This window comes from Miniopterus schreibersii, assembly GCF_964146895.1.
Source record: "Miniopterus schreibersii genome assembly, chromosome: 6".
NCBI lineage: Eukaryota > Metazoa > Chordata > Mammalia > Chiroptera > Miniopteridae > Miniopterus > Miniopterus schreibersii.
Genome location: NC_138107.1, coordinates 90,974,678 through 91,001,635, shown reverse-complemented (window position 1 = coordinate 91,001,635; position 26,958 = coordinate 90,974,678). Strand labels below are relative to the sequence as shown.

The 26,958-nt window shown below is 44.6% G+C and overlaps 2 protein-coding genes across 2 annotated transcripts; one reads left to right on the top strand and one right to left on the bottom strand.

Annotated features, from left to right (window-relative positions):
* Window positions 1–1,775: 1,775 nt before the first annotated feature.
* On the bottom strand, window positions 1,776–14,713 carry TBP (TATA-box binding protein). Its single transcript, XM_081140303.1, has 9 exons — window positions 14,665–14,713; window positions 14,141–14,546; window positions 12,581–12,779; window positions 9,262–9,632; window positions 6,913–7,000; window positions 6,104–6,195; window positions 4,390–4,557; window positions 3,129–3,223; window positions 1,776–2,431 (listed from the first exon to the last, which is right to left on the bottom strand). The coding sequence occupies exons 3-9, from the start codon at window positions 12,632–12,634 to the stop codon at window positions 2,352–2,354; spliced, it is 948 nt and encodes a 315-aa protein (XP_080996429.1). The 5' UTR covers window positions 12,635–12,779; window positions 14,141–14,546; window positions 14,665–14,713; the 3' UTR covers window positions 1,776–2,351.
* PSMB1 (proteasome 20S subunit beta 1) lies at window positions 14,686–25,846 on the top strand. The gene is made up of 6 exons (XM_081140304.1): window positions 14,686–15,306; window positions 18,493–18,600; window positions 21,453–21,534; window positions 23,759–23,888; window positions 24,587–24,693; window positions 25,614–25,846. The coding sequence occupies exons 1-6, from the start codon at window positions 15,197–15,199 to the stop codon at window positions 25,797–25,799; spliced, it is 723 nt and encodes a 240-aa protein (XP_080996430.1). The 5' UTR covers window positions 14,686–15,196; the 3' UTR covers window positions 25,800–25,846.
* Window positions 25,847–26,958: the final 1,112 nt, after the last annotated feature.

Genomic DNA, 26,958 nt, shown 5'->3' with positions numbered 1-26,958 from the left:
TATCTCTCTCTCTCTCTCCGTTCCTCTCTCTGAGATCAATAAAGATATATTTAAGGAAAAAAGACAACTTGTGGAATAGGAAAAATATTTGCAAATCATGTATCTGATAAGGGGGTTAATACTGCTGGAGGGAAAGGCACACCCCATTCTCTGCAGGTGACTTCATTAAATTTGTATTTATTGGAGTAACATTGGTTAATAAAATCATATAGGTATCAGCTGTACAATTCCACAATACATCATCTGTATATTATATTGTGTTCACCACCCCAAGTCAAGTCTCCTTCCACCACCATTTATCCTAGACCCTTTTCTACCTCCCCCATCCCCCTTTTCCTCTGGTCAGTACCATGCTGTTGTCTGTATCTAAGAGGTTTTTTGTTTATTTGATTTGCTTAATCCCTTCACCTTTTTCACCCAGGTCCCCACCTCCCTCCCCTCAGAGCATTGTCAGTCTATCCTCTGTATCTACAAGTCTCTGCAGGTGGCAAGTGTCCCTCACAAGCTGGAATAGCCCTCCCTCCAACAGCCTGGGAGTGATCCTAAGCATCTCCTATAATAAACTGAGATGTCGCCTTTTTAAAAATAGCAACTATATTGAAAAATAATTAATACAAAATAATACATCACACAACTCAGTTGCCTCTACAAATGTCAAAACATTTAAAATCACCATAAATAAGCAAACACTCACCCGGTAACTGCTCCTGCGGAGGACATCCATCACACTGCCGACCCATCCACTCCACCCGAGATCTCTGCATGGCCGGACTCTGTCTGACCAGACAGCCCGTGTTGTGGGAGAGGGAGCAGCCCACTCACTGTGCAGCAGGCACTGGGTCCTGGTCTCATCAGCCTCTGACAACTCAGGAAGCACAGCAACAAAAATACGGTGCAATGCTTCCAATAATCATACTTGTGGTCATGTTCTGTTACTCTAAGACTGTTGTGTGTATAATGTGAGATAACTGATTACAGGATATTTTAACCCATTGTCCCGTGTGCTTTTAAAAGTTAAGAATTTTTAGTGTAAAAGATAATACAATTGGTTAAATAAACCCCTTTAGTCCTAGATTTGGGCATATCTGTATGAACTCATGAGGTGTTTTATCTTGAAAACTTTTAAAGGGAAAGAAGCGTTTATCCTGCTATGTGAAGTGCATCACTGTATAAAAGTGTCCCGATGACTATGAGAAAAATGAAATGATTAGAATCTCGTCATTTGCAACCACCTAACAAGTTAATGACAGATCAATGAGAAGAGAGACAACCAAACATCTGGTTCCTAACAGAACACCCCACTCAGTCTTGACCAGGGGATCAAGCCTCTGGCTGCAGACTCCCACCTGCAGGAGCTGAGAGGGGACACACAGAACCACACCGAGAGCCTGCAAATAGCAAAACACAGGAAGAAGCTACAGGCCAAATGGCCTGAAATGTTAAGGAAAAGAGATGGAGTGGAAACTTAAGGAATAAAACAGATATAAAAACATAGCAAATTTTTAAAAATGATAGACTGACCTCTATTAGGATAATGGTTATTTTACGGGGTAGGGGCTGTGGCTGGTGCATAGCAGGAGGGGGCTTCTGGGATGGGTGGCAGGGTTCTGGGTGTTGGGAGGCAGGGTTAGGGCAAGTTACAGGCAGCATCCCTGGAAACAGGAACATGATACACGCCTGTTTGATGGGCAACCCTAAGTTTTCAGGTGGTTCTTCCATTTCACTGCAATGTTCAATGAAATGTTGACTGAAACAAACAAGCAAACACGCTGAAGTGGTTTCAGGCATTGTATCTAAAATACAACTTTTTAAACATATGATCACATAAATCTTACAAGGCATCATTTATAACATCAACCTAACACTTTTATAAACAGTATTTATTGTACAGAGCACTGAGAAGAGAAATATTTACAGCCATTTGTGTTCAAAATACATCTGTCTGTCCTGCAATACTGAGAAGGCGGAATGTGTCTGGCACAAAAATAAACCCTAGGAGTTACAAATTAGAAAAACAACACTTTTAAAAAACATTACTTTTCTGGTAGAAATATAAAAACTGTGGTTTATGGGGAAGAAAACAAACAAAATTAAAAGTCCAGTCAATTGTGAAGGTGGCTTTAACACCAACATTTTCTCCCTTAAACCGACTTGTCAACAGCAGTTAAGAGTTTAAAATCTAAATCTAAACATACGGCAGCACAGTGCAGCCACTACAGGAACACCCGGGCATGCCAGGCGCACGTGCAGGCTGCAACCCACGGAGACCCAGGCCACCCACGACACCACCACTCAAATTTACCAAAACTGATGTTTTTTTAAAACAAGTGGGTGGGAGGGCAGGGCAGCCATTACGTCGTCTTCCTGAAGCCCTTGAGGATAGGGTAGATGTTTTCAAAGGCTTCATAAATTTCTGCTCTGACTTTAGCACCTATGAAGACAAGTAGAGTAGCAAAGAGAGTCTGAAATGGCATTTCTTAACCTATTAAGAGGTAAACTTATGACTTTAACAAAAGCACTAGCATAATTCTCTCCATCTGTTGGACTAGCAGATGCAGGCATTAAAACTTTAATGAGAGAGCCCCCTGTCACAGCCGTTTTCGTTTTTTAAAGCAGTATTTCCTTAAAAGGGTTTTTTAACTGCAAAAGCAACGCCCCAGGTGACTCCACCTCCCTCTCTGTAGGTGTCACTGTGCTGGTCCCTGCACCAGATCTGGGCCCCAGGTGCAGGGACAATGGCTGAATCTTATCCTCCAAGGGCTGCCTCCCACCAAGCTCCTGGAATCTCCCTCTGTTGTCTCAAAACCACATCGCCGATGAATTAGAAGGCTTAAGGGACAACTTCCCACTTAAAACTCCACCTCTTATCCAGTGGGATGCTCACTTCTCCCTCCCCTACAGGTCAAGCCTGGGATGAAGGACCAGCAGAGGTGGAGTCTGATTTCCCTCCTCTCCCTCCCTCCAACTGGGTGCATTTCTCACCAGCATGTTTGGGTGGAAGGGAAAGAAAAGGCCTCTTACAAGTTGTTACCAAGGGTCTCAACTCTGTGAAACTATTTCTCAGCATGGAGACAATGACATTCTTGAAACTTTCAAACCTTCAGACACTACTTCCTGTTACAACTCACCTGTTAACACAACTTTCCCAGAAACGAAGATCAGGAGGACGATCCTGGGTTTGATCATCCTGTAGATCAGACCAGGAAATAACTCTGGCTCGTAGCTAGGAGGGGACCATAAAGACAATTTGTAAATTAAAAGCTGTCCATGCTTTTAGATAAAATGAGACCTGTATGAGCAAAAACACAAAAGAATGGCTGCAAAGAGGCAAAGCCCAGCTCAGGTCACATCAAAGCAGAGGTGGCAGAAAGCCAGTGAGGCCAACCAGTGACCAGCACTCGAGGACCAATAGCTATTTCTAAGGAATCTGGACTTTCTGACATAAAGAGGGCTTTACATTAATGTTCTGATGTCTCTCTGACCCTTACCCAGTGTCATTCTGGACAAGTTCAAGGATAGCATTTGCTCTTCAGATGTGACAGTAACATTTTGCCTTTTAATCATTCCCATCTCATCTCCTTACACTGGATTATTACCTAGCTGTTAACACTGGTCAGGCAATTTAACCAAATGATAGAACAAATACTGAGTGGAGAATGGATCTTCCCAACTCCGTTGACTGCTCTACTCGTATAAAACGCTCTACTAGGGCGTTTTATTCTTGCCCTAGTAATCTCCTTTCATTAGTTCAGAGACTGAAAACAGTTAGGATGTGTGTGTCACCAGTGGAAAATTCAAGGTTTCTCTGAGGAAGAGATGCTCCCATCTCTGAAATGTGAGTGGGAGTTTTCTAGGCAAAAGTGAAACAGGACTGTGCCGGGTATAAAAGAGGGATGTGCAAAGGCCCTGGTGCCCCAAAGGGCACAGCAAGTCTTAGGGGTGCTGCAAGCAGGGAGGCTGTGGAGGGACCATCTGCCAGGTGGGTCTCAGCAGGAAGCATTAGGGAGAATAAACAGAAAGGATATTCATGTCGCTCAACCGTGCCCTTGACTGGTGGTTCTGATGCTGAGGAGACCAAAGAGTCAAACAACAGGGGGGCAGTTGATGCACAGGTTGTAGGTTTAATTCACGCATCTGAAATGTATCACTGAACAATATAACAGTGGAACATCAGATGGGGAATCAATTCCACCCGGTAATGGGGGTTTTCATGTCACCACGTGCAGTGGGGGCCAGAGGTGTCACCACAGCCGTCAGGAGAAACCTCCACAGTAAACACAGCAGGAGCTACAGAATTTGTTCCCAGAAGCTGATCCTTCTGCAGGCGCTTTATCATGAACATTTAAACAGACTTTTACCAAAAGCAATCCCAATACCCTTCAGACTCACCTACTAAACTGTTGGTGGGTTAGCACGAGGCCTTCTAACCTTATGGGGAACTTCACATCGCAGCTCCCTACCATGTTCTGAATCTTGAAGTCCAAAAACTTGGCTGGGAAACCCAACTTCTGCACGACTCTGGCATACTTTCTTGCTGCTAGTCGGGACTGCTCTTCACTAGGGAAAGGAAAAGTGAGCTCTTCATACTCAAAGCCGACAGTTATTTAGGTGAGCAATCTTAAAAAGTGTGTGAACTGCCCAGACGGCATGGCTCAGCAGTTGACCATTGACCTACAAACCAGGAGGTCACTGGTTTGATTCCCAGTCAGGGCACCTGCCCGGGTTGCGGGCTCAATCCCCAGTGAGGGGTGTGCAGAAGGCAGCCAATCAATGACTCTCTCATCATTGATGTTTCTATCTCTCTCTCCCTCTCCCGTCCTCTCTCTGAAATCATAAAGATATATTAAAAAAAAAAAAAAAAAAGTGTGTGAACACCATCGAAAACAACTCTCAGGCACAGGGTGAGGAATGAAAAAACTCACCATAGGCACAGCACTTTTTTTTGAGGATAATAAATTTATGATTTCTTATCTCGATAAAATCATCACCCAAATAGATCCACACTAATCCGTGTGAAGAACCTGTGGACAAAGGGTGCAAGTCTGCACGAAACGCCTAGAGAAGGGGGCACACGGAGCATTCACTGGTGAATCCCAGGTTCTGCTGCTTCGTCCCGAGAACAAGCACACAGACATACCCACATGAACAGTGACAGGGAGCCAGAGGTGAACCTGCCTTCTGAAAACACTGAGACTAGAGCCAGAATGTCACACCCATTGCCTTCCCTTCATTAAAAGACAACTCCCAAGTTCAGAATAAGCAAAACCTCCATAGCCCCCTCTCTATGTTAGCACCTTCAAGTGCATTTTAATCGTCTTTTTTAAGAGTTTAATTTACTTGATGTTTCTAATCCCCAAACCCCCTCATGCTTCTTACCAAGTCTGTGGGCTGTTAGACAGGCTCAGACTAGCCAAGGCCCCAAAACACTCACTGCACTTCACAGAGGGATCTGCACAGAGGGCAGCAGCATTTCATGCAAAGGTACACGACTCAAACCCTCAGAATGAACACCATTCACCATGAGGGCAGCAGCACCAGTGACATCACACTCCAGAGCCAAGGAAGTCCACAGCTCTCGTGATTCCTAGTCAGATTTTTTTTCCCTTGGGGATGAATTTGTTATGTATAAAATTTTTTAGATAAAGAGATTCACTAAGTAGTTTTGACATGACATTTTATCAAATACGCATAAAATACAACTGAATTGTATGGAAATAAGCAATGGTTACATATGTCTGAAAGTCATGCTTAATTTTTTTTCATGGATCTTTTTTAAAATTTATTTTTAGAGAGAGAAGAGAGGAAGAGAGAGGAACATTGACTGGTTGCCTCCCGTACACATCCCAACTGAGGATCGAACCCACAACCCAGGGGTGTGCTCTGACCAGGAATCGAACCCACCACCTTTAGGTGTACAGGATGACACTCCAACCAACTGAGCCATACCAGCCAAAGCCAAGCCTAATTTTAAGAAAGTGAAATTACTGCTGAATAAAGTGATTAGAACCAACCATTTTAGTAGGAAAGGAACAGCATTTTAATAAAGTGTTAGCCTACCACCCAGAACACACAAGAAACAGGAGAATGGCCTCTTCACACCTACCTTTTGGCTCCCGTGCACACCATCTTCCCAGAACTGAAGATCAGGGCTGTGGTCCGGGGCTCCCGTATTCTCATGATCACAGCAGCAAACCGCTGAAATGGTGGAGACAGTTGTTAGGGAGGAAACTGGGCAGCGACAGCTAAGAAGACCTGGTGCAGCCACCTCAGCACCCATGCCTCGGCCCCACACAGGGCCTGTACCAGGCAGCATGCAAGCTTTCACACAGGAAGAACTGTGACGACTAAGTTGGACCACGATCTGTGTATTCTTTCCTATATTCCTACAAGATAGGCAGTATTTGCAATTTAAAAAGTACACATATATATGTTTTTACTGATTTTACGGGGGGGGGGGAGAGAGCACGAGAGGGAGAAACATGGATCAGCTGCCTCCCATAGGACCAAACCTGTGACCCAAGCATATGCCCTGACCAGGAATCAAACTGGCGACCTTTCAGTGGACAGGATGATGCCCAGCCAACAGAGCCACACCAGGCAGGGCCCCATTTTCTTTCTCTTAACTAATTACATCCTTGATTAATGCCAGGGCCTATGTGTCTATCTTATATGTGCTGCTTCCCATGACTAGCTTCTGTAACTATAAACTTTCTGTTTGAAATACCTTCACCTCCGGAAGGAATTAATAAATCAGACGACAAGCACATCAGCAGGTCCTGAAATGACCTCCCATTTCCAGTCGGCTTTTAGAAACAGCATTAATGCATTACTGTGGCACAAACTCTTTGATCTAGGGATCTTTAAAAGTAAATTCCTGTATTACAGTTTGAAATACATTAAAATTGCTCTGACCTTGGGGTTATATTCAGCATTTCGGGCACGAAGTGCAATGGTCTTTAGGTCAAGTTTACAACCAAGGTTCACTGTGGACACAATATTTCTGCAAAAAATTAAAAAGAAAATGTGATTTATTTAACTTTTACAGGATGAGGTGTTAGATGATTATCTAGAAACCTGATTCTTTCACTAGAACTAATTTAATTTCATTAAATTTGTTTTAACAAAATTTTTAAATTAAAATTTTAATAAGTTGTTGACATTTATTAACTGTGTAACAATGATGAGCATTTTACATAAGTCATTACTTAATACTTACAATGCACTGGGAAGTAATAACTATTTCAGAGAAAGATACTGAGGCTTAAATGGGGTAACCTGCTCAGGACACGTGGCACCTCGGTGCCAGAGGCAGGGTCTGAGTTGTCTGTCCAGAGCCCTAGCCCTTCACAGAGCACAGTTCAACCCTAAGCTCTGAAACACCACCACTTCTAACCCTAAAACCGCTATATAAAAGGAAACAGGCAGGCATGACATTTTCAGTCCTCTCAAAACAAGTGCCCTTTGGAAGAGCAAGAACGCAGTGTCTTCACAAGGAAAAGCCTGTTTTGTTCTGATTGACCCTCAGTAAATCAGGAAAAACAGACAACCTTTCATTATCTAGGCCCAATGGATGCCCCCATTTTTAGCATTCTTGTATCATTTTCTGAATAACTTACAAAAGAAAAAATATACTATAGTGAAAAACAACTTTATTAGGAATTTTAATAAAAATTTAAAGCAAACCTAAATTTTTATTCTGTATTTTCCTGGTTTTAAAAGTACAGACTTGCACTGTGCAATGCCCTCTGAATAAAACCATCATGCATGGACCCGCCAATCAATGTCCTGTGAACACTGTGACCAGGCTGCAAACACACCTCCCGTGGGTTCTAACACATGCCTGCCTCTGGTTCTTTCTATCTAAGTGGACCACGGTGGGAACTTGGTGACTCAGTTTGACTGTCTTCTTTAGTGCACGACTGTAAGGCCAATTAGGATGATCAACTCAATGCAGGATTTCATCCCCACACCACCTCCTCCTTCCGATCCACTTCAATGCACGCGTGCCTGCAACATCTGTCCACTTATGAACTCAAGTCAAGTAAATTTTGGTGCATCTATCACACACTTAGTCATATACCTATTAAAGGTATTCTTTTTTTAAAAAATAATCCTCACCAAGGATATGTTTATCATTGATTCTAGAGACAGGAAGGGAGAGGGAGAGAGAGAAACATCGATGTGAGAAACATCAATGGGTTGCCTCACGCACATGCCCTAATTGGGGATTGAACCCACAACCTGGGTATGTGCCCTGTCTGGGAATCGAACCCAAGACCCTTCAGAACACAAGACAACACCCTAACCACTGAGCCACACTGGCCAGGGCTTAAATTATTCTTTTTTTTCTTTTTGAAATTGTCTCAAAATGCACAGAATTAGGATCCTCACCAGTTTTAGACGCACACCTCGGTGGTGGTCAACACATTGACGGTGCTGTGCTGCCACCATCACTGTGCATCCCTATGACTCTATACCCATTAAACACTGCCTCCCATTGTATGGATACATCATATCCCTCCCCCCAATCCTGTTACATACAGGACCCACTTCATTAGATAGAGAAATCCATTTAGGGCATAAACAGCCATCCTCAGCTTGTGTGAAAGACACAGCTCTTCAAAGATTTATACACAGTCTCATAATAACCAATAAAAACAAGGGCCACTATGAACCATAGTAATTCCATGACTAAGTAACTAATCTTTTTTTTTTTTTTACTATATCTTTATTGATTTCGGAGAGGGGAAAGGAGAGGAAGAGAGAGAGAGAGAGAGAGAGAGAAATATCAATGATGAGAGAGCCATTGATCAAATCCACAACCTGGGCATGTGCCCTGACTGGGAATCGAACCCCGATCGCCTGGATCCTAGGTCAATGCTCAACCGCTGAGCCATGCCCTGCCGGGCAGTAACTAATCTTAACAAAAACTGAAAATATCCCAAGGGAAGGAGACTATATCCAGCTTGACTGAGCAAATCAGCTTTAGGGAAATGTCTATAATAACAAGGAAATACAAATGGGATTTCACTGGTCCAAGTGTATAAACATAAGCTACCAATTTCTAAAGCTGTGAGAGCTTCTTACTGAGGGCGACTCACTAGGACAGCTTGCTTCCCTCCCAAGTTAGAGACAGAAAATGGTGATCCAGGATCACTTAATGCCACCCTCTTAAATTCATGGATCCCCTTGAAAACAAAGAAAAGCAGCATGCTCCAAAGACCCTCCAGGGAAGCAAGAGGACCCAACACAAGTACTCACTGCAGCTGTGGCACGATCCCCGAACTCTCAGACGCCGGTGTGGCGGGCGTGATGGGGGTCATGGGGGTCATGGGCGAGGGGTACAGGGGCGTGGTGCCTGGCAAGGGTGCAGTCGTAAGAGTCTGTGAGTGGAAGAGCTGTGGTGTCTGTCCTGAGGCCCCCTGAGTCGCCTGTTGGGATGTTGACTGCTGAACTGTGGCTGTCACTGTCGTCACTGCTGCCTGTTGCTGCTGTTGCTGCTGCTGCTGCTGCTGCCGCTGCTGCTCCTCCAGGATGGACAGACTGCTGGTGTTCTGAATGGGCTGTGGAGTTAGCCCTGTGCCATACGGCATCATTGGACTAAAGATGGGGATTCCAGGAGTCATGGCGCCCTGTGCAAAGTCAGGAGAACGGTGAGTTAGGCTGGCTGGTGCTGCCCGATGAAAGGACAGATGAGATGTGTAAAGACAGGCACCTTCTGGTATAAATGTATTACTGAGCATCAATAGGGAGAAACTTGCTGTTCTTACACAAATCACTTTCTCTGTTACCATAACATAGTAGGTAAGAGCTCAGGATTTGGAATTGGACCTGGGTGTGAAATCCAACTCTGCTACTTATTACATGTGAGAACCTGAGAAAGCTGCTTAACTCTTTAGACATACCTAGAGGATAATAATGCCCTAAGACTGTTAGAAGAATCAGAGGGAGCACTGGGTGACCACGCATCCTTGTTTAAACTATTACCCTGCATACAATCCGGGGAGCACCAGTTTCCAGTTATGATGATAAATTACATGGTCACCCTAGAGAGATCCACTTGCAGCATCCTACATAACGACAGACACATGGAAGACACTGAGTGTTAGCAACGAGGGTGATTATTCGAACACTATTGAAAAAGGTTAATCATTGCTCTCCAAAAAGGTTAAATCAACAAAGTCCAATGCACTTATCAGAATATCAATTTACTTTTCTACACTGCTTCTCAGCGTTTCCGGACACTGAGACATTTACTCACTGCCTGAGCCTTCCCAGCCCTTTGGGAAAGAGAGGCATGTGCCCTTTCTCCACCAAACAAGACAACCGGCGCCAAGAACAAGTAAACGAGTTGCCCAAGACCACAGGTCTTGTTGGCAGATTAGCCAAGATCACAACCACATTTTCCTGACACCCAGTCCAATCTTCCCCCGACACCAAAATCCATGGAGACTATGGAGCCTGCAGAGCTTGTCAAGGCCATGAACATCTTAGAACCGCACCTGAAATCTCTGCATGGAGAGATCCAGTTTTCATTAGATTTTCAAATGGGTGCAAGACTCAAAAAAGAACCACAACCCTTTCCTGCTTCTGCTACTTTATTTGGCAGAAAGCATAAACGAAATGTGTGCAAGATATTTATGTCAAACTGTCTCACCAACGTGGTGGCAGAAAGAGTGGGAGAGGACAAGCTGTGCCCTGTGGCCGTAGGTACAGGCATTATTCCACTGCATCTACCGCTCACTTCTATAAAAACACTGGCTATAAAAAATGCAGGTTACATTAATTTAAAAAGAAGAAGACTATGGTTTTGAAAGCTCTGCCTTCCTTTATGCCATATATAAAAATGGACTAGAAATGAATAAATGACAGACATACATGTAAAAGCAAGAACTATGCAGAGAAACACCTTATGACTTCAGGTAGGCGAAGATTTCTTAGGACACAGATGAACCATGAAGCAACACTGATAAAGTGACCAGAAAAAAATGAACAACTTCTACTTTCCAAAAGGCACCATCAAGAAAATTAAAAATTAAGTCATCAGCAGGGAGACAATACCTGCAGGACACACGTCTGTGGGAGGACGTAAATCCAGAGCAGTCATCCCTAGACGTGCACTTTCACTTCCTGTGGTTTTAGTTCCCCGTGGACAACCACCGTCCGAAAATATTAAATGGAAAATTCCAGCAATTAACAATTCCTAAGCTAAACAGGGCACAGTTCTGAGGAGCGTGATGGAATCTTGCACCCTGTTCCATCCAACGCGGGACGGGAATCACCCCTTTGCCCAGCATCTCCATGCTGTATATGTAGCACAATGGGATATTTTGAGAGAGTGACCAGTCACATAACTTTTCTTACAGCATTCTGTTATAATCATTCTATTTTATTATTAGTTATTGTTGTTAATCTCTTCCTGTGGCTAGTTTATAAATTAAACTTTATCATAGGTTTGTATGTACAGGAAGTTTGTATATATAGGGTTCAGTACTATCTGCAGCTTCAGGCATCCACTGGGGGTCTTGGAACATGTCCCCCATGGAAAGTGGGGATAACTGTACATACAGACCAATTACAATTCAATAAAAGATGAACAAATGAACCAATAAAAATGGACAAAGAACTTTTTACAAGTGATAGACAAATGGCTGATAAGCACTTGACAAGATATTTAAGATCATAAATCTTCAGGAAAATGCAAATTAAAACCACAAAAAAATACTACTCAGCAACCACTAGAATAGTTAAAAGTAAAAACTGCCAAGTGTCAGTGAGGATGTGGAGCAACCAGAATTCTCATATGCTGCTGGTGGGACTTTCGTATAAAGTTAAACATACACTTACCACCCTGTGACCTAGCAACCCTGTGCCTAATATTTACCCAAGAGAAATAAAAGCACAGGGCACACAAAGCTTGTACACAATGTTTACAGCACCTTTGCTCATGGGAACACCCACAAAGTCAGTGATTGTAGAAGATAAAAAAATGTGGTACATCCACACAATGGCAAGAAGGGATTTGCAACATACAAACATACTGGGCAAAGAAGACAGACAGAAAAAAGCACAAGCTGATAGGATTCCATTTGTATGAAATCCTAGACTAGGCAAAACTATCTGTAGCTCTGGACAGCAGATGGGTAGCTGCCTGGGGTAGGGGAGTGACCACAAATGGGCAAGGAGGAATTTTTTAGGTAACTGGAAAGTTCAATAACTTGTACAGGGGGATCTAATTTCAAAACATACACTGAAAATGAGTGTTTTTATTGTTTGGAAATTATACCTCAACAGAGGTTGTTTAAAACTTTTTAGAAAGGGGTAAGTTATTTGGAATCTTAAACATAAAAACAAAAAGATGAAACTAGAAAATACTTTTGTGAGAGCCACTTTCAAAATCAAAGACCCTATAATCACTTGGAACACCATCGTGTTTATCAGAAAGTTTTTACAAAATACGTATTTTAGCTTCCAAGTAGACTCCCCCAAATTACACCCCATTCAAAGCCTAGGAGACCTCAACAAGATACAGAAGGCTTAAAGAATACAAATCAATTCTCAACCCCAGATGCTCTGTTACCTGAGGGGAGGCCAGGCCCTGAGCATAGGGCGGCAGGCTGTTGTTCTGATCCATGGCAATCACTTTCTTCTGGGCCTGTCAACAGCCTTTGCACTGGAGCTGCCTCAGCATCCAGTCTTTCCCGGGAGCATCCCCAGCGCAACTTCTTAGTGGCTTCCTAAGCTCTCTGGGTTATCTTCACCAAGAAAGTGATGCTGCTCTGAAAAATTTGAAGTTTAATGTGAGAATACACATAAGCTATACAATCGTATAAACCAGTTTCACGGTTACAAGCACACACACAAAACAAACCCCAAAAGGAAGCTATTTTGAAATACACTTCTTTTCCTCGATAACGCTGAAAACTTACTCCTTCCATGTTTCCTGTGACTGCATGCAAGCAAAACTGCCAGTAGGACAAAACTGTTTTGTTACATGTTTACATCAAATATTCATAATGTTCAAGATTAAGGTGTCATAATCAGCACTGAAATCTTCTGAGGGAAAATACCCAGAGAAAACAAATTCCCAAGCAAACTTCAAGTCTGAGTAGAAATATTTATTAAGCACTACTGTATTCACAGTACTACTAGGGCAACTTAACGTTCTAAAATATTCCAATCAGTTTTATACCAAAACATTGAGTCTTGGGTGTTAAATTCAATAAATATTTAATAGGATCCAATAGGCTTCCGTGTGATCATTTATTGAGCTAATACTTTAGTGAAACACTGATAGAAGCTGTCCAGACACCATGTTTTTGTTTGTTTACCTCTTTAGAACACTTTATTTCTTTAGAACCCGTAAATACAAAGTGTGCCTGAATCTGGTTTTCCTTAAACTACTATTTTTTTCTTGGCTAAACATTTGAAGTAACTTTTAGACAAAAGAAACAAGTGACTGTTGTCAAAGACCCTGTGCTCCGCGCAGCCGGGATGGGCCGTGTTGCTGCGGGAACCGACTGAATCTCAGGGTTCAACGAGCACGCAGCACCTTGTCGCACAGGACACGCGCGCTGTTAGGAGCAGACTTCAGTTTAACATCGCCGTCTACGGGGACGTTCCCACTAGGCTCGCGGGTCTCAGTTACAAGTTAAAAGTCAAAACCCACAAGCGCTTCAAGCGTGCGCCGCTGCCGCGCAAACCCTGGTATCTCCCGACCGAGCGAGAGACCTGGAGGACAGCGGGCCGCACTCCCGAGACACCGGCCGAGAAATGAGAACGAGAACCCGGCCTCGGAGAGTGGCGGGGTTTACGGAAAGTTACTTTCTGGATATCGTTACCCTACAACGCAGCAGTGCTGCAAACACAAAAACGAGGAGAGACGGCGGCGGGACAGGAGGCCGGCTCGCGTGCGCGGGCCGCCCGTCCCGGCTCCAGCGGCCCCGGGCCGGCGACGGGACCCGCTCCCACCCCGTGGAGGCGGCGAGGGGCGGCCGGTACGGCGGGGCGGCGGCCCGAGCGGGAGCGTTCCCGCGCGGCCTCCGCGCCCGCCCGGCCTCCGCCCGCCCTCCCCCGGCCCCGACGAGGAGTCGCCTCCGCACAGGCCTCAGAGAAAAGAGAAAGCGACAGCGGCCGTTACCTGGAGTCGCCGGGGACAACGGCACCCACCCGCGAAAACCTAGTCAAACGGCAAGCGGCCCAGGCGCCCGCCACGGCGACCCTGCCCGACCCTCCAGAGCGCCGGCGCGCGCTTATAAGGTCACTTCCGCCAGTCCTGCGCCGGCTTCAGCGCGGGGCCGCGCCGGAGCGGCGGCCTGGGCAGTGCGGCTGCGTCACTTCCCGCGTTTCCTGGGAAAATCGGTTTGAGGGGAAGGCAGGACGGGGCGGGGCTACTCAGGAGTTCCGGGGCGGGGCCAGCTGGTCGGCGTTTCCCAATTGGTCGTTGCTGGAAGGGGCTAGAGGCTGATGTCTAAGCCGGCTCTCGGTGTGACCTCTGGCTGCGTACCCGCCTCTCCGCCTGTTTCTTCTTCCGTTGTAAAGATAACCTTTAAAAATTGTAAAGCGTATATTCATATAAAGAAGTGAGTACACACACGTCCGCTGAACAGACCTTTATAAACCAAGAAGCCGAGTACTGCGGCCCGCCCCACTGCCCTGAGTTACTCGAGTGTTCCGCCGGCCGCCGGCTGACGTCCCTCGCTGCGCCGCGCCCGAGTTTGAGGACGTGCGCGCACCTCCCGCCGGGGCTACCGGGAGCGAGGCTCAGGGCACGTGCTCGCGCACGCCTCCTGGCGCAGTGCACGGCGGGAGCGCGCCGCGGTGCCGGGGGAGCCGAACGGCTGAGGCCTCGGGCGCACACCTCTTCAGCGAGGCCGGGCGATTTCCAAATGCCCGCTTACACTCCGATAGACGATTCGACCTTCCGTTGCTCGATGGTTTCCCCAATTCTTTTGTAGGGTCAGACTTTAAAATTTTTGTCCATCGAGAGTGAATTCGAGTGTTTTCTTAAGGAAGAAAACCCTGACGTATCCGTCAGCTTCCTTGGAGTAGGGGGCCCGGCGACCCGCGGACCTCTGCGAGCCGGGCTACGGTGCGCGCCCGGGCGACAGGAGGGAGCGCCGCCGGGCATCGGAAGTGGTGCAACTTCCGGCTGGGTCGCCATCTCGCCGTGAGACAGCAGGAGCGGGTGTCGGCGATGTTGTCCTCCGCTGCCGTGTCCTGGGGCGCAGGCCGAGACCTGGCGATGGAGCCGCACAGCGCCGGCCCCGTGCAGCTGCGCTTCTCGCCCTACGCTTTCAACGGAGGGTGAGGCCCCGGCAGTCGCTGCCGTCGCGGTCCCTGCTCGCGCCCTCGGTGTCGCGCGGCCTCCCCCGCCGTGGGGCGCTCGGCCAGCCTCTGGCTCCCAGGGCCGCCTTGCCGGCCTGACGCCTGGGTCTCGTGCGGGGGCCAGGTGTGCGGTGAGGCCGCCGGTGGGCTTTGAAGCCCGGCTGTGCTGCAGGAGAGCTTCCCGGAGCCGCCGCCAGGGGCAGGTTTAGCGTCAGAAGTGAAAGTGAGGGCGGGTCGGTCCCTGTCGTTAGAAGCGTAGATGTGTCCGTAGCTAAAGGGCTTAGTCGCTCAGGGGGGAAAAATACTCAGACGGGGGCCTTTAAAAATGTTATTCTTAAATGTTACATTTAAATTGTGCTTTTTAAAAATAATAATAACCAGCTTTTATGTTAAGTGGTCCTTTTTCTTGATATCCAAGAAAAGAATTAGGGTTGTAGTAAAATGCTCTATTAAGTACTTTTGGCAGCTGTATATTGAGGCAGTGATTAGAATTTACCGACCAAACTTTACTTAAAGCCTGCATGCCCAGCTCGAACTCACCGATGGTGAAGTCGACCAGGTTATTTAATCAGGCCGTGTGGGTTTGAAATATTAATGCATGTTTTTGGAATGTGTTGGAGGAGAACGGAAGGTATGATTTTAGCCTTGTCTCTGCCTCTAAAGGGCAGTGCGGCCTCTCCACTTTTTGAACACATATACCCTTCTCTTCCTCAGCTCCTCAGAGTTTGGGGGAGAATCAAGCATTTTGCAAATTGCAAACAGTTATCTTTTTTAATCTTCATGCCACCTGAGTGTTAGATGGTATTAGCCCCGTTTTTACAATGAACCTGGGGCTCCAGCCACAGCGTTGATATGAAGTTGAGCTGGGACTTGAATCCATAGCTCTGTTGCACTGAGTTTATGCTTCTACTCTTTCATTTCTAACACTTTCTGTGACAACTGTTGGAGTAGTTATGTCCTAAGACGGTTATTAGGTCCATTTCATAAGGCAGTTGTGAGTTCTTTGTAATAAGACCTTTCAAGATGTTGAGTATTCGGTGATCATTACTCACTTTTTAACCCCGTGATCCAGTTTAAGCTATTACTCCCCTAAAGGTTAGTTACTTATGACTTTCTGATTATTAAATTCAGTTTCCTTTTCTCAGTCTTTGTTTTTTTCTGTCACACTTATTGCTGCTGGCTCTTGGGCGACCTTTGCTTCTACAAAATAAGACTTCTCTGTCTTTTTCTACTTTAACTCTTAAAATGTGATTAAACTCCAAGTCACTAGCCTCTGTGTTTGTCACTCAGCACTGTCACGTGTCTCCTTACTGGGCAGATAATTCCCAAATCTGTTTCTCCAATTTCACCTCTCATGAGTCTCTCAATTCTGACTGCTTAAGTAAAACATTTCTACCTGGATGTTCTGCTCTCACCATAACTCAAGATATTAAAACAAAAGGCAAGCTTATGATCCCTCAGTCACCTTTCCTTTACATTCCTTATAATCAGTGTCATGCTGCTTGTCAAGGTTAAAGTCTACCAAAATTATGAAAACGTGTACAGTTTGTGTGATTGTTTTCTGAATTTACCAATTTCTTCATGTTCACACTTCTACCCTCCTTACTGCATTAGTCTTACTGGAAGTGTTTCCCTCCCGTTTCAAAGGTTGTGTGATTGTCACAGCAGCCTTCTTAAAACTCCACTTTGCACTTGGAACTTTTCTCACTCTTGCTCACATAACGTCACAGTTTCTCACCGACATGCTGCAATCTTTAGTTTGGCATTTGGGATTTTTTATAGTCGGATCCCGTCCATCACATAAGCTTGATGTGCTGCCCTTGCTTACACATAAAGAGACACCTGGCTAAGTTGACTGTTCATTTTAACGGGGTCCATTTCCTTTTATTTGCCCTCCGTGTTATCTGGGATGCTGTCTGTTAGCGCTTCAGAGCGTTAGTGCACATCCCAGCTGAGTGAAAACAGTGGCTGACGCTTTCTGAGTGCTCACGTTCTGACGCACTATGCTGGGTGCTCTATGTGAGTTATGTCATTTAACTCTCATGGTCACCCTATAACACAGAATCTTATCATCATCAACTTGAACTTGGATAATTTGTCCAAACTCACAGAAATTTGTAAGGGGAACATCAGGTCTTAGGAAACTGCAGAGCCCAGGTGCTCAGGGATCACACTGAACTGCCTCCCACATATGTGATCACAGCTAACTCTGGAGAACCAGTTATGTTCTGGGCACTAGTCTAAGGGCTTTACAATTATTAACTCATTTAATCCTTGTAACACCCTAAAAGGCAGCTACTGTTAGGATCTCTGCTCTATGTCTGAGGACATTGAGGTCTTGAGAGATTAAGCAACTTACCCAAAGTCTCAAATCTGCTAAGTGGGAGAGTCAGACTTAGAACCTGGACAGTCTGCTTTTGGTGTTCATGCTCTAGGCCCCTTCAATAAGCCGCCATCATGAACCAAACAACCACAAAGCAAAAACTTTGCCCTTTGTTCATTCATTTTTCAACAGATACTGGGTGACTGAGTGCTAGGAATGCAAAACCCAACCCGCTCTTCTCTGAGCTCTGGTAACTGGTGTGGTGCCACTATCTTCACCTGACCCCTGGGGCTAGGGCCATGGCTCTGTCTGTTATGTAATATTGGTACTTGGCACAAAGTAGGTATTTGTTTTTAATGATGATAATTCAGTGACTCTTCTGTTACCTCCTGCTAGGGACCCTTTGCTGTGATGTAGGCTTGTGTTTTTAGAGAGCTCTTGATGTTTCTCCAGATTACTTGTAGCCACGGGTACTTTCCCAATCTTTCCTCTTCTATCTGAATCCTGCTCGTGAAGGTTTGTGGCAACACTGCAGAGAGCAAGTCTGTGGGCACCATTTTCCCAACGGACTCAGGTGATGGTTAGCATTTTTTAGCAATAACATCTTTTTAAGTTAAGGTATGTACATTTTTAAAATACATAATGGTATTGCATACTTACAATATTGTGTAAACATAATTTTCTATGCACAGAGAAACCAGAAACTTTGTGTGACACTCACTCTGTTGTGATAATTGCTTTACTGCATTGGTCAGGAACTGGACCCGCATCCTTCTATTGGGTCAGGCGTGTTTTCCGTCCTGAAGGATTCATTAATTTTTCTTTCTTTCTTTTTTCCTCAGCACTGTTTTGGCAATTGCCGGAGAAGATTTTTCAATTGTTGCTTCTGATACTCGATTGAGTGAAGGGTTTTCAATCCACACCCGGGACAGCCCCAAATGTTACAAATTGTAAGTAAATGTCAAAGGACACATTTCCCAGGGCCTTGTGATAATGTAATGCTGCAAGAGATTTAACTTCTAAACAATGTGTTTCATGGGTTTTTAGATTGCCTGTTTGGAGCTTAGCTTACATTTTTGTTGGGAAACAATTTTCTAAATTAGTATTTCCTAATAATTTAATATGCAGTCTTCCTGGTATTTGCCATATCTGGGTACCAACAGTGCTTTTCATAATCTAAATATTTTTATCTCAACATCTTGTCATGAAAAATTTCAAATATACAACAGAAGTAAAATTTTATGGTAAATACCTGTACACTACCACCTAGCTCTTATTAACGTTTTACATAATTATCATGTTTTTCCGTCCTATCCATTCATTAATCCATTGAATGTTTTTTTATCTGCCCCTTTTTTTAAAAAAACTTGAAGCATTCTGTTTAGCCACATCCTAAGCAATTACACCCGTGGCTCACAGTTTTAATAGCTCCATTTTTTCTAAAACAATAGTAAAATCATACGTATGGAAAGAAGAAAAAATGTCTGCATCGGTCACCTAAATGCATCTTGCAAGGTTGGCAGTGATTTGTATTTAACATTTTTGGAAACGGTTATACACGGTGGTTAGTTCCCAGGTTGGTCCACAAAAGCCTGTTCCTCCTGAATTTGAACAGGAAAGGACTGATGAGGTTCTATCCTGTGGTGCTCCAGGGAGTCTATAAAGAAGGGAGCTCTGTCCTTCCTGGTTCAGGGCTGACCCCATCTTAACCCAGAGAAGTGAAGTTTGTCTTACCATCCCAGTTCCCTTTTGACCACTTTCCCATCTTTTAATACCCCTTTCTCCTCTCCAAATCATGGCTTCTCTAAGATATAACTTTCATGATTTGAAAGTAGTGAATGATATAAATATAACTTTATTGATATCATCTTTGTGTAGTGTTTTCATCTTTGTAATGTTCTATTTTATTTTATTCTTTTTAATTGATTTGGGGGGTCAGTATGAGAGAAACATCTGTTGGCTGCCTCCCGCATGCTCCCCAACCTGGTATTGAACCCAAAACCTGGGTATGTGCCCTGACTGGGAATTGAACCTGCCACCTTCTGATGTATGGGATGCTGCTGCAACCAACCAAATCACACTGGCCAGGGCATCACGTTCTATTTTAGTGTGTATGCTGCTAAAGTGAATACCCATTCTTTTTTAATGCTATACTTTAGGTCTAGAGGTAAATAGAACACTAACAACTTCCTGTATCTGTTGTCAGCACTAGCCCGTGCATACAGTTGACGTTGCCTGCGTACCCTGACCCCATGCCCTCTGGGGTTGACCTAGGGATGAGCCTGCCTCTTCCCCATCTGATTGAGACTGACATTTACTCTTTTTTCTTTGCGTTCCATTGATGTACCCGGATATTTGGGGAAAGCATATTGAAGCTCCCAGGATGTTGTCCTACCCTGTCTGTACTTATTATCAGCCCATCTTGATGTTAGAGGAAGATTGGAGGCCTTTATCTTGGTGCAGAGGGGCTGGATGTAGGGACAGATCAGGAAATGATGGTGATTCCCCAGAGTGTCGAGAGTCCCCCAGTTGGACAAGAATGATTTGTATGCGTCGTCTGTAAAGTCTGAAAGAAAGAAATCATAGCCTCTGCTAAATAGTTCTTGATAAGATTGGTTTAGCTTTCTTTATAGAGTGATACCCAGATTTATGAGTTTACTTCTGAGATATATGGTTGAACTTGCATGTATATACCAAAAGTAGTCAGTTCCCTTCCAGGAGCATTTAGGATGTTTTTCATTTGTCTGTTTGTTTTGGAGAGTTATTAAAATAACATGTGTAACCTATACAAGTGGGCCAGAGCGTATCTTTGCAAACTTGCTGGCAGGATGAATTTCCAGCAGTGGGATTATTGAGTGAAAATGTACACTTAAACTTTTACTAGATCCTGCCAGTGGCCCTTCTAAAAGGTGGGATCAGTGTATACTCCTGCCCAGCATCTGAGAGGACCATTTTCCACAAACTGGCCAGCACAAGGCATTGTTAGCCAGTGTAATAGGTTGAATCATCTCTTGTTTAGATTTGGATTTCTCAGTGACACAAAGTCTCTTTTCATATGTTTATGGTGACTTGTGTCTCTTTTTATGTGACTTTCATATAATTTTGCCCATCTTGGTTTCAGATGTACAACATAATGATTCTAATTGTATATATTGCAGAATGATCACTGTAAATCTAGTTAAAACTTGTCAATGCACATAGTTGCACAGATTTTTTTCTTGTGATTAGAACTTTTAAGATCTCTCTTAGCAACCTTCAAATATGCAAGACATTATTAACTACAGTCACCGTGCTGCATGTTAGACATGGTTCTTTGTGGTGTTAATGTTTTTCCTAATTGTAGGAGCCCTTTGTAGACTAAGGAAGTTAAAATTAGACTTTGTTCACATGTACTACAAATATATTTTCTTAGTTTTTTCTTTTAAACATCGTATTTTTCTGTAGAAGTTTTTTTGGGTTCTGTTTTGTTTTTTATGTATTCAAATATATGAAACTTTTCTGTGTGGGTTGTAGCATAACTCAGCTGCCCTCAACCCTAGATTATAAAAAAATTTGCCCATGTTGTCTTTAGCCCATTCATAGTTTCATTCTTTCTTTAAGTCTTTGATTCATCTAGAATTTATTTGGTGTAAGGAATTAGATATTAGATTACAGGCATTCCCTCCCCCCGAAAAAGGGGTTAAGTAGTTGTCCCATTACCATTCAGTGAGTAATGGGAGTAGGAGTTTGAAATTTAAAATTTCCCAACATGTTTTGCCTTACTGTCTAACCAACTCAATTTCCTGAAATGTGCTTTTTGCAGAACAGACAAAACAGTCATTGGATGCAGTGGTTTCCATGGAGACTGTCTTACCCTGACAAAGATTATTGAAGCAAGACTAAAGGTAGATGCATTTTACACATCTGACTGTTGAAAGTTCATAACTCCTTAGACTCTTGTAAGCTCACAACATGGCTGCTGCTCAGAATAGCCGGGGAAGCACTAGGCTGATGCAAGAAACTGACCTGTTCATGCAGCGTTATTAAAGTACAGAATGTGAAACCATAGCGGATCCACCTGTCAGATCTCTACAGTAGAAAGGATTTCTGCCCTTTTTGAGGTGGCAGGAACAGGGTTCTTCTGAAGATTCTCTTCCCTGAAAAACAAAACAGACCAATGTCTGTGGAGAAGATGAGCTTTTGGACAGGAGCTTGGTCTGGAATCCTGTTGGCTGACATGTTCCACCCCACCCTCCACAGATAGGATGTGTGGACAGGAATACGGAGGGGCACCGCCTGAGCCATCACTACCCCCACAGACACACAGGCTTTGGTTGGCTGGAGGCGGGTGGGGTAGGAGAGAGGAGGGCCGGCATTAGGAAGAAGTGAGAGAAGGACTTGGACCGACTCTAAAGGGTCTGACACCATCACTGCCTGAGGCGTGAGGAGCTGGGATCTACTCTGAGGAGGCAAGGGCGTGTCTGGACTTGGTTAGGGTCTGTGCATGGTATCAAGTTTGCTTCTAGTAATTTCCAGAATAAGGTAGGAGCGTTTGGACTGTGCTAGATGGAGTTTACTTGGCTCAGATTGGGTAGAACTCCCAGCCACTGTTGTCAGCATTCAGAAATGTAGGTGTTTCTCAGCCTGTAGCCTGGGAGGTTTTATCACAGCTGTTGGTGGCATTTACAGTATCAGCCTACTGCCCCTAGTTTCTTATTTAACTTTGTGGGCTATATGTCAGAGTTTGTAGATACATAAAAAACTGAGCAGCATGTTCTGTTTGCTATTTGTAACACCTGAGGTGATTCACACCTGCAAGAGGTGTCGTGGTCACTGGCGCACACAGTGATTTACTTACCTGACACTTGCTTTTTGAATGTGTAGGAACAATTTCACTCAGTATTCATCAGTTAATACTTACTTAAAAATTTTACTTAACATTGAAAACTTCAGCAACTTACATTTATTGACATGTGTATGGCTTTTAATGCATATTTTGTAAATGGAAGTAGGACAAAAATAAACATGATGGAGAATTGCTTGTTAAATAAAACAAGAATCGATGAGTTCAGCTTAGATCACAGTCCTTCCTGAAGTGTTTCTTCAATATATTACTACATGAGTGGTGAGGTGAGTAAATGGTGCTTGGTTTTGAAATGAAATGAAGTGAAAATTTTTTTATGACTTTCACATTGGAAAAATTCTTTTAGACACCGATTTAGCTATTACTTGTAGCTCGTTCCTAATGTTTCTTCAGTACTTTGTCACTGTACGATTTCACAGTACTTCCCGGGTTTCTCTTTAGAGGTGTTTGCCATGTAGCTGGCAATTTGGGGAACTGAAATTTGTTTTCTGTTTGCTATTTTTGTAGGATTCCTCAGACTCTTAGATAAGTTAGGGTTCCCTAGGGTGAAGTAAACGTAGGTGGAAGTCACTGATTTGGAGACTTCTCTCCTCCACTGTAGAGGAGCAAGACCACTGCCCTGTCCTCGAGTCCTGCAGCATGAGGGTGAGGCCCTCGTCTCTGTTCTCACAGACAACTGCTGTGCAAAGAGGGACCTCGACCTGGGTCTAATCAGGGGTCAGCAGACTCTGCAGAGGCCTAGATAGGAAATATTTTCAGCTTTGTGGGTCACTGGGTATTTGTGGCAACTGCTCAGCTCTGCTGTTGAAATGCAGAAGCAGACATGAGTAGTATGTAATGATAAAAGAGACTGTTCCAGTAAGACTCTACACAAACACAGGTGGGGGGCTGATTTGGCCCACGGCTGCAGCTTGCTGGCTACAGTCTAGATGCAGGGTGAAGAGCTGGCTCACCTTGCCCATTTGAATGCGTGCATTTTCTCTGGAGTTTGCATCCTTGTGATAAGGATCACCTAGGAAGTAGAGTCTGTAAACCAGATACAGAGGGCAGACACCATTCTTTCCCCTAAAAATTCTTACTGCCCCCCAAATGATAGGGTATAAAGAATTATTTTACCTTAGTGATATTGTGCGTTTTGATCATGAAAGAAACAGGTGTCTTTTCTTTCACCAAGATACACATGTTGTTTTCACTTTACTGTTCATAGTTAGGGCCTGAAACATATTCTGCCTCTACATGCCTGTTGTTTTTGTCAAAAACCACAGATGTACAAGCATTCCAATAATAAGGCTATGACCACGGGGGCGATTGCTGCCATGCTGTCCACAATCCTCTATTCCAGGCGCTTCTTTCCCTACTATGTTTACAACATCATCGGGGGACTGGACGAAGAAGGTACAGTTTCTCTGTGGAAAACTAGAGGCCAGCGTGTCATAGGTGCCGGTGTTTTCATCCAGACCATAAAGACCATCTTGCCCAAAAACTTCATTTTCTGAAAATTAAGCAATGAAGAGACTGAAGCTAAATGGGAAATAAATGGTTGTCCAAAGACACAGAGCGAGTGGTGTTTAGAGTTCTAATGTTGGGCAGTCCATTATTTTACTGTTCTCTCACAATCTTTAATGAGTTCAGAAGTAGATAATTAGCATTTTGATCTTAAAAAATCTGACCTGGGGAAGCTTAACCTAGTGATGACATTTATTAACAAACTTATTTGACATTAAAGTTTTTAAAAAGTAATGTCTTAGGAGTGCATGCATGTCCACCCTTGTTTGCTGAACATTTTTGAAACACCTCTTTGATTTTCTGGCAGAGCCCTACCAGGACATTTCTGTCCTGCTTCTGTGTCACTCAGCTCTGGCACTGGCTTCTCACCAGCTCTGATTTGTGTTCACTTCTGGTTGCTTCAAAAAACAAAAAATACTCTCTCAGAACAGATCTGTGCCACCATTTAGAGTGGTCTGTTGTAAAAAAGTGACGGAAGTGTCTGAGTGAAGCCAGTGAAATAAGTCTGTCTTCGGAGAGGGAAAATTTGGGGTAGGGAGGAGTCAAGGCTCTTCTCAATTCCTTCTCTCCAATGTTTCCTTCTTAAGGGAAGGGAGCCGTGTACAGCTTTGACCCAGTGGGGTCCTACCAGAGAGACTCCTTCAAGGCTGGAGGTTCAGCAAGTGCCATGCTGCAGCCCCTGCTTGACAACCAGGTAACAACACCGCTCCAGGTGTGGTGACGTCAGCAAGCACTCTCCTCCAAGTCCTCCTCTGCGAGCTGGGGAGGGTGGGGAAATGTCAGCCCCTGCTGACTTCGGGTGACTTGACTGCTCAAGACCTCCTGGTCTCTGCTGGCTCTTTGGCCACCGCTCACCTACCGCACACCTTGCCTGCTTGCTGCATTCTCGTGACCTCCTGGTCTTTGGGTTTACTGTGGTCTGTCCATCTTTTCAGTTCTCCTCTTGCCGTCTGCATCATTTCATGAAAACACCCTCCACCCCGATACCATTTCTGTGTCACCTGACTTTGTATTCTAACTTTCAAGTCTGTTTTTAACACGCCCCCTTTTCCATTTCTGCTGACTGAGCTCAGACCTGCATGGCATCCTGCCTGGATTGTGTATTTCCTCACACCTGTTCTGCCTCCAGACACTCTTCCCTAGTTCACCCTCCTTGCTTTTCTGAACTATGTTGCATGCAGTAACTTCCCTGCTTATGGCTTACCTGCCTCATCTCCCGTCACTCCACAGACCCTGGGAGCACTGTGCATGTCCCGTATCCTCAGCCTTGGGCGTGCCACAGCCTCGCTCCTTCACCCGTTTGCCCTTCACACCCAACTCAAATGTACTTTGTTCTAATGAATTTGGTCCTGGCTGTCTGGGCTCTCCTGGCCCCTCTTCCTCCTCAGCTATAGCACATTCTTATCTGCTCTGCCCACATGTCCACCTCTCCAGGGCGTGTGCTGCTCAGGAGCCAGAGCTTTGTCTCTGCATCCTTGTTGGACACTAAATTTGTGGGATGAGTTCATTATGAATTCTCAGGCATGAAGGCATTGGTGGGGGCAGAGCTGCCTCCCCCCCCCCCCCCCCGTGTACGGTCACATGATACCTCATCCAAGTTTTCTGTCTCACCAGGTTGGTTTTAAGAACATGCAGAATGTGGAGCACGTCCCACTGTCTTTAGACAGAGCCATGCGGCTGGTGAAAGACGTCTTCATTTCTGCTGCCGAGAGAGACGTGTACACCGGGGATGCCCTCAGGATCTGCATTGTGACCAAGGAGGGCATCCGGGAGGAGACCATCCCCCTGAGGAAGGATTGATGTCTGTGCTGCCCACTGATTTGTTTTATTAAAAAATAACCCCTGAAGTGCTCACTTGTCTTCTCTCAGCAGGACAGGGCTGGGACATTGAAGTTCTTTTTCCCGTCTTCCCGTACCTCCCTGTCTCCAGAGCTGTTTTTGTATGTTAAGGAGGAAAAAAAACAGGTCATGTCAGTTTTTCCTTATATTTACGAGCAAGAAGTTTATCTGGAAAAGTTGACTTTTTGATCAGTGCAGATGGTCAGCCCATCTTATGAAGAGGGCACTACTCTGTCTTAGTTTTATTAAGACATCAATGGGTATAAATAAATACCTTTAAGATTCTTGTTCCTGGGATTGTTGACACGCAGCCTGGAGGAGCTGTTTTGAGACACATTTTCAAACCACCAACATAGAGGAAAATTGTAAAAGCAAGTAGCCCTTTAAGTGGGCTTTAGCCAGAAATCTCGGACAATTTTTCCGCACAGTTTGGGAATGTTAAAATCAGACCTGGATTTTGATGGCTCTAAGGTAGTTGTTGTTTTGGAACTATTATATACATTTTAGCTTCATTACATGTAACGGACTAGTTTTCTTGGTATTGAGCAAGTCAAATTATACAACAGAAAATTTACTACTGACCTCACTAAGAATTAAAATTATTAAAGCCCCTGGTAGATACGTATTTTTAAATCTGGTCTACAAATATCTGTTAGATTCTCTGTCACAGAAACTATGGACAGAATGGTGAGGTGTCGCTCGTGTTTCTCTCACAAAGTCAGGAGAGAGCTGCAGACTGCCCCATCATCATATTCATCTTTATTGCACTCTGGTTTCTCTAGAGACAGCACCGATAGGACAAACTTATGGTGAGGAACTGACTCATGATTATGGTCTGCCATCTGCGAGCCTGAGATAAGTGCCAGGGGAGTAGATTCCAGCCGGAGTGTGAAGGGGCCACCAGGACAGGTGCAGGTGTCGGCCCTGCTCCCCAGGACCAGAGACAGTGTCCCTGCTCAGTGCTCCCTCCACTTGTGTTCCTCCCGGCCCTCAGCGTGTTGGGTGAGACCCCCCACATGGGAGGGCAACCTGCTTTACTCAGCTAACAACTTAAATGCTCATCTCCTCTAGAAACCCTCACAGACACTCAGAAATAATATTTAGCCAAATATCTGGGCAC

What these genes read in the sequence shown, in the direction of transcription:
- TBP (XM_081140303.1), bottom strand. Translation starts at nt 12,634, where the DNA reads ATGGATCAGAACAACAGCCTGCCGCCCTATGCTCAGGGCCTGGCCTCC. An exon ending in GGGATCGTGCCACAGCTGCA is followed by an intron (nt 7,001 to 9,261) that starts GTGAGTACTTGT and finishes AATTTTTTGCAG; the next exon opens with AAATATTGTGTCCACAGTGA. An exon ending in ACCCACCAACAGTTTAGTAG is followed by an intron (nt 3,224 to 4,389) that starts GTGAGTCTGAAG and finishes GTCCCCTCCTAG; the next exon opens with CTACGAGCCAGAGTTATTTC.
- PSMB1 (XM_081140304.1), top strand. Translation starts at nt 15,197, where the DNA reads ATGTTGTCCTCCGCTGCCGTGTCCTGGGGCGCAGGCCGAGACCTGGCG. An exon ending in CCCTACGCTTTCAACGGAGG is followed by an intron (nt 15,307 to 18,492) that starts GTGAGGCCCCGG and finishes TTTTTTCCTCAG; the next exon opens with CACTGTTTTGGCAATTGCCG. An exon ending in AGCCCCAAATGTTACAAATT is followed by an intron (nt 18,601 to 21,452) that starts GTAAGTAAATGT and finishes TGCTTTTTGCAG; the next exon opens with AACAGACAAAACAGTCATTG.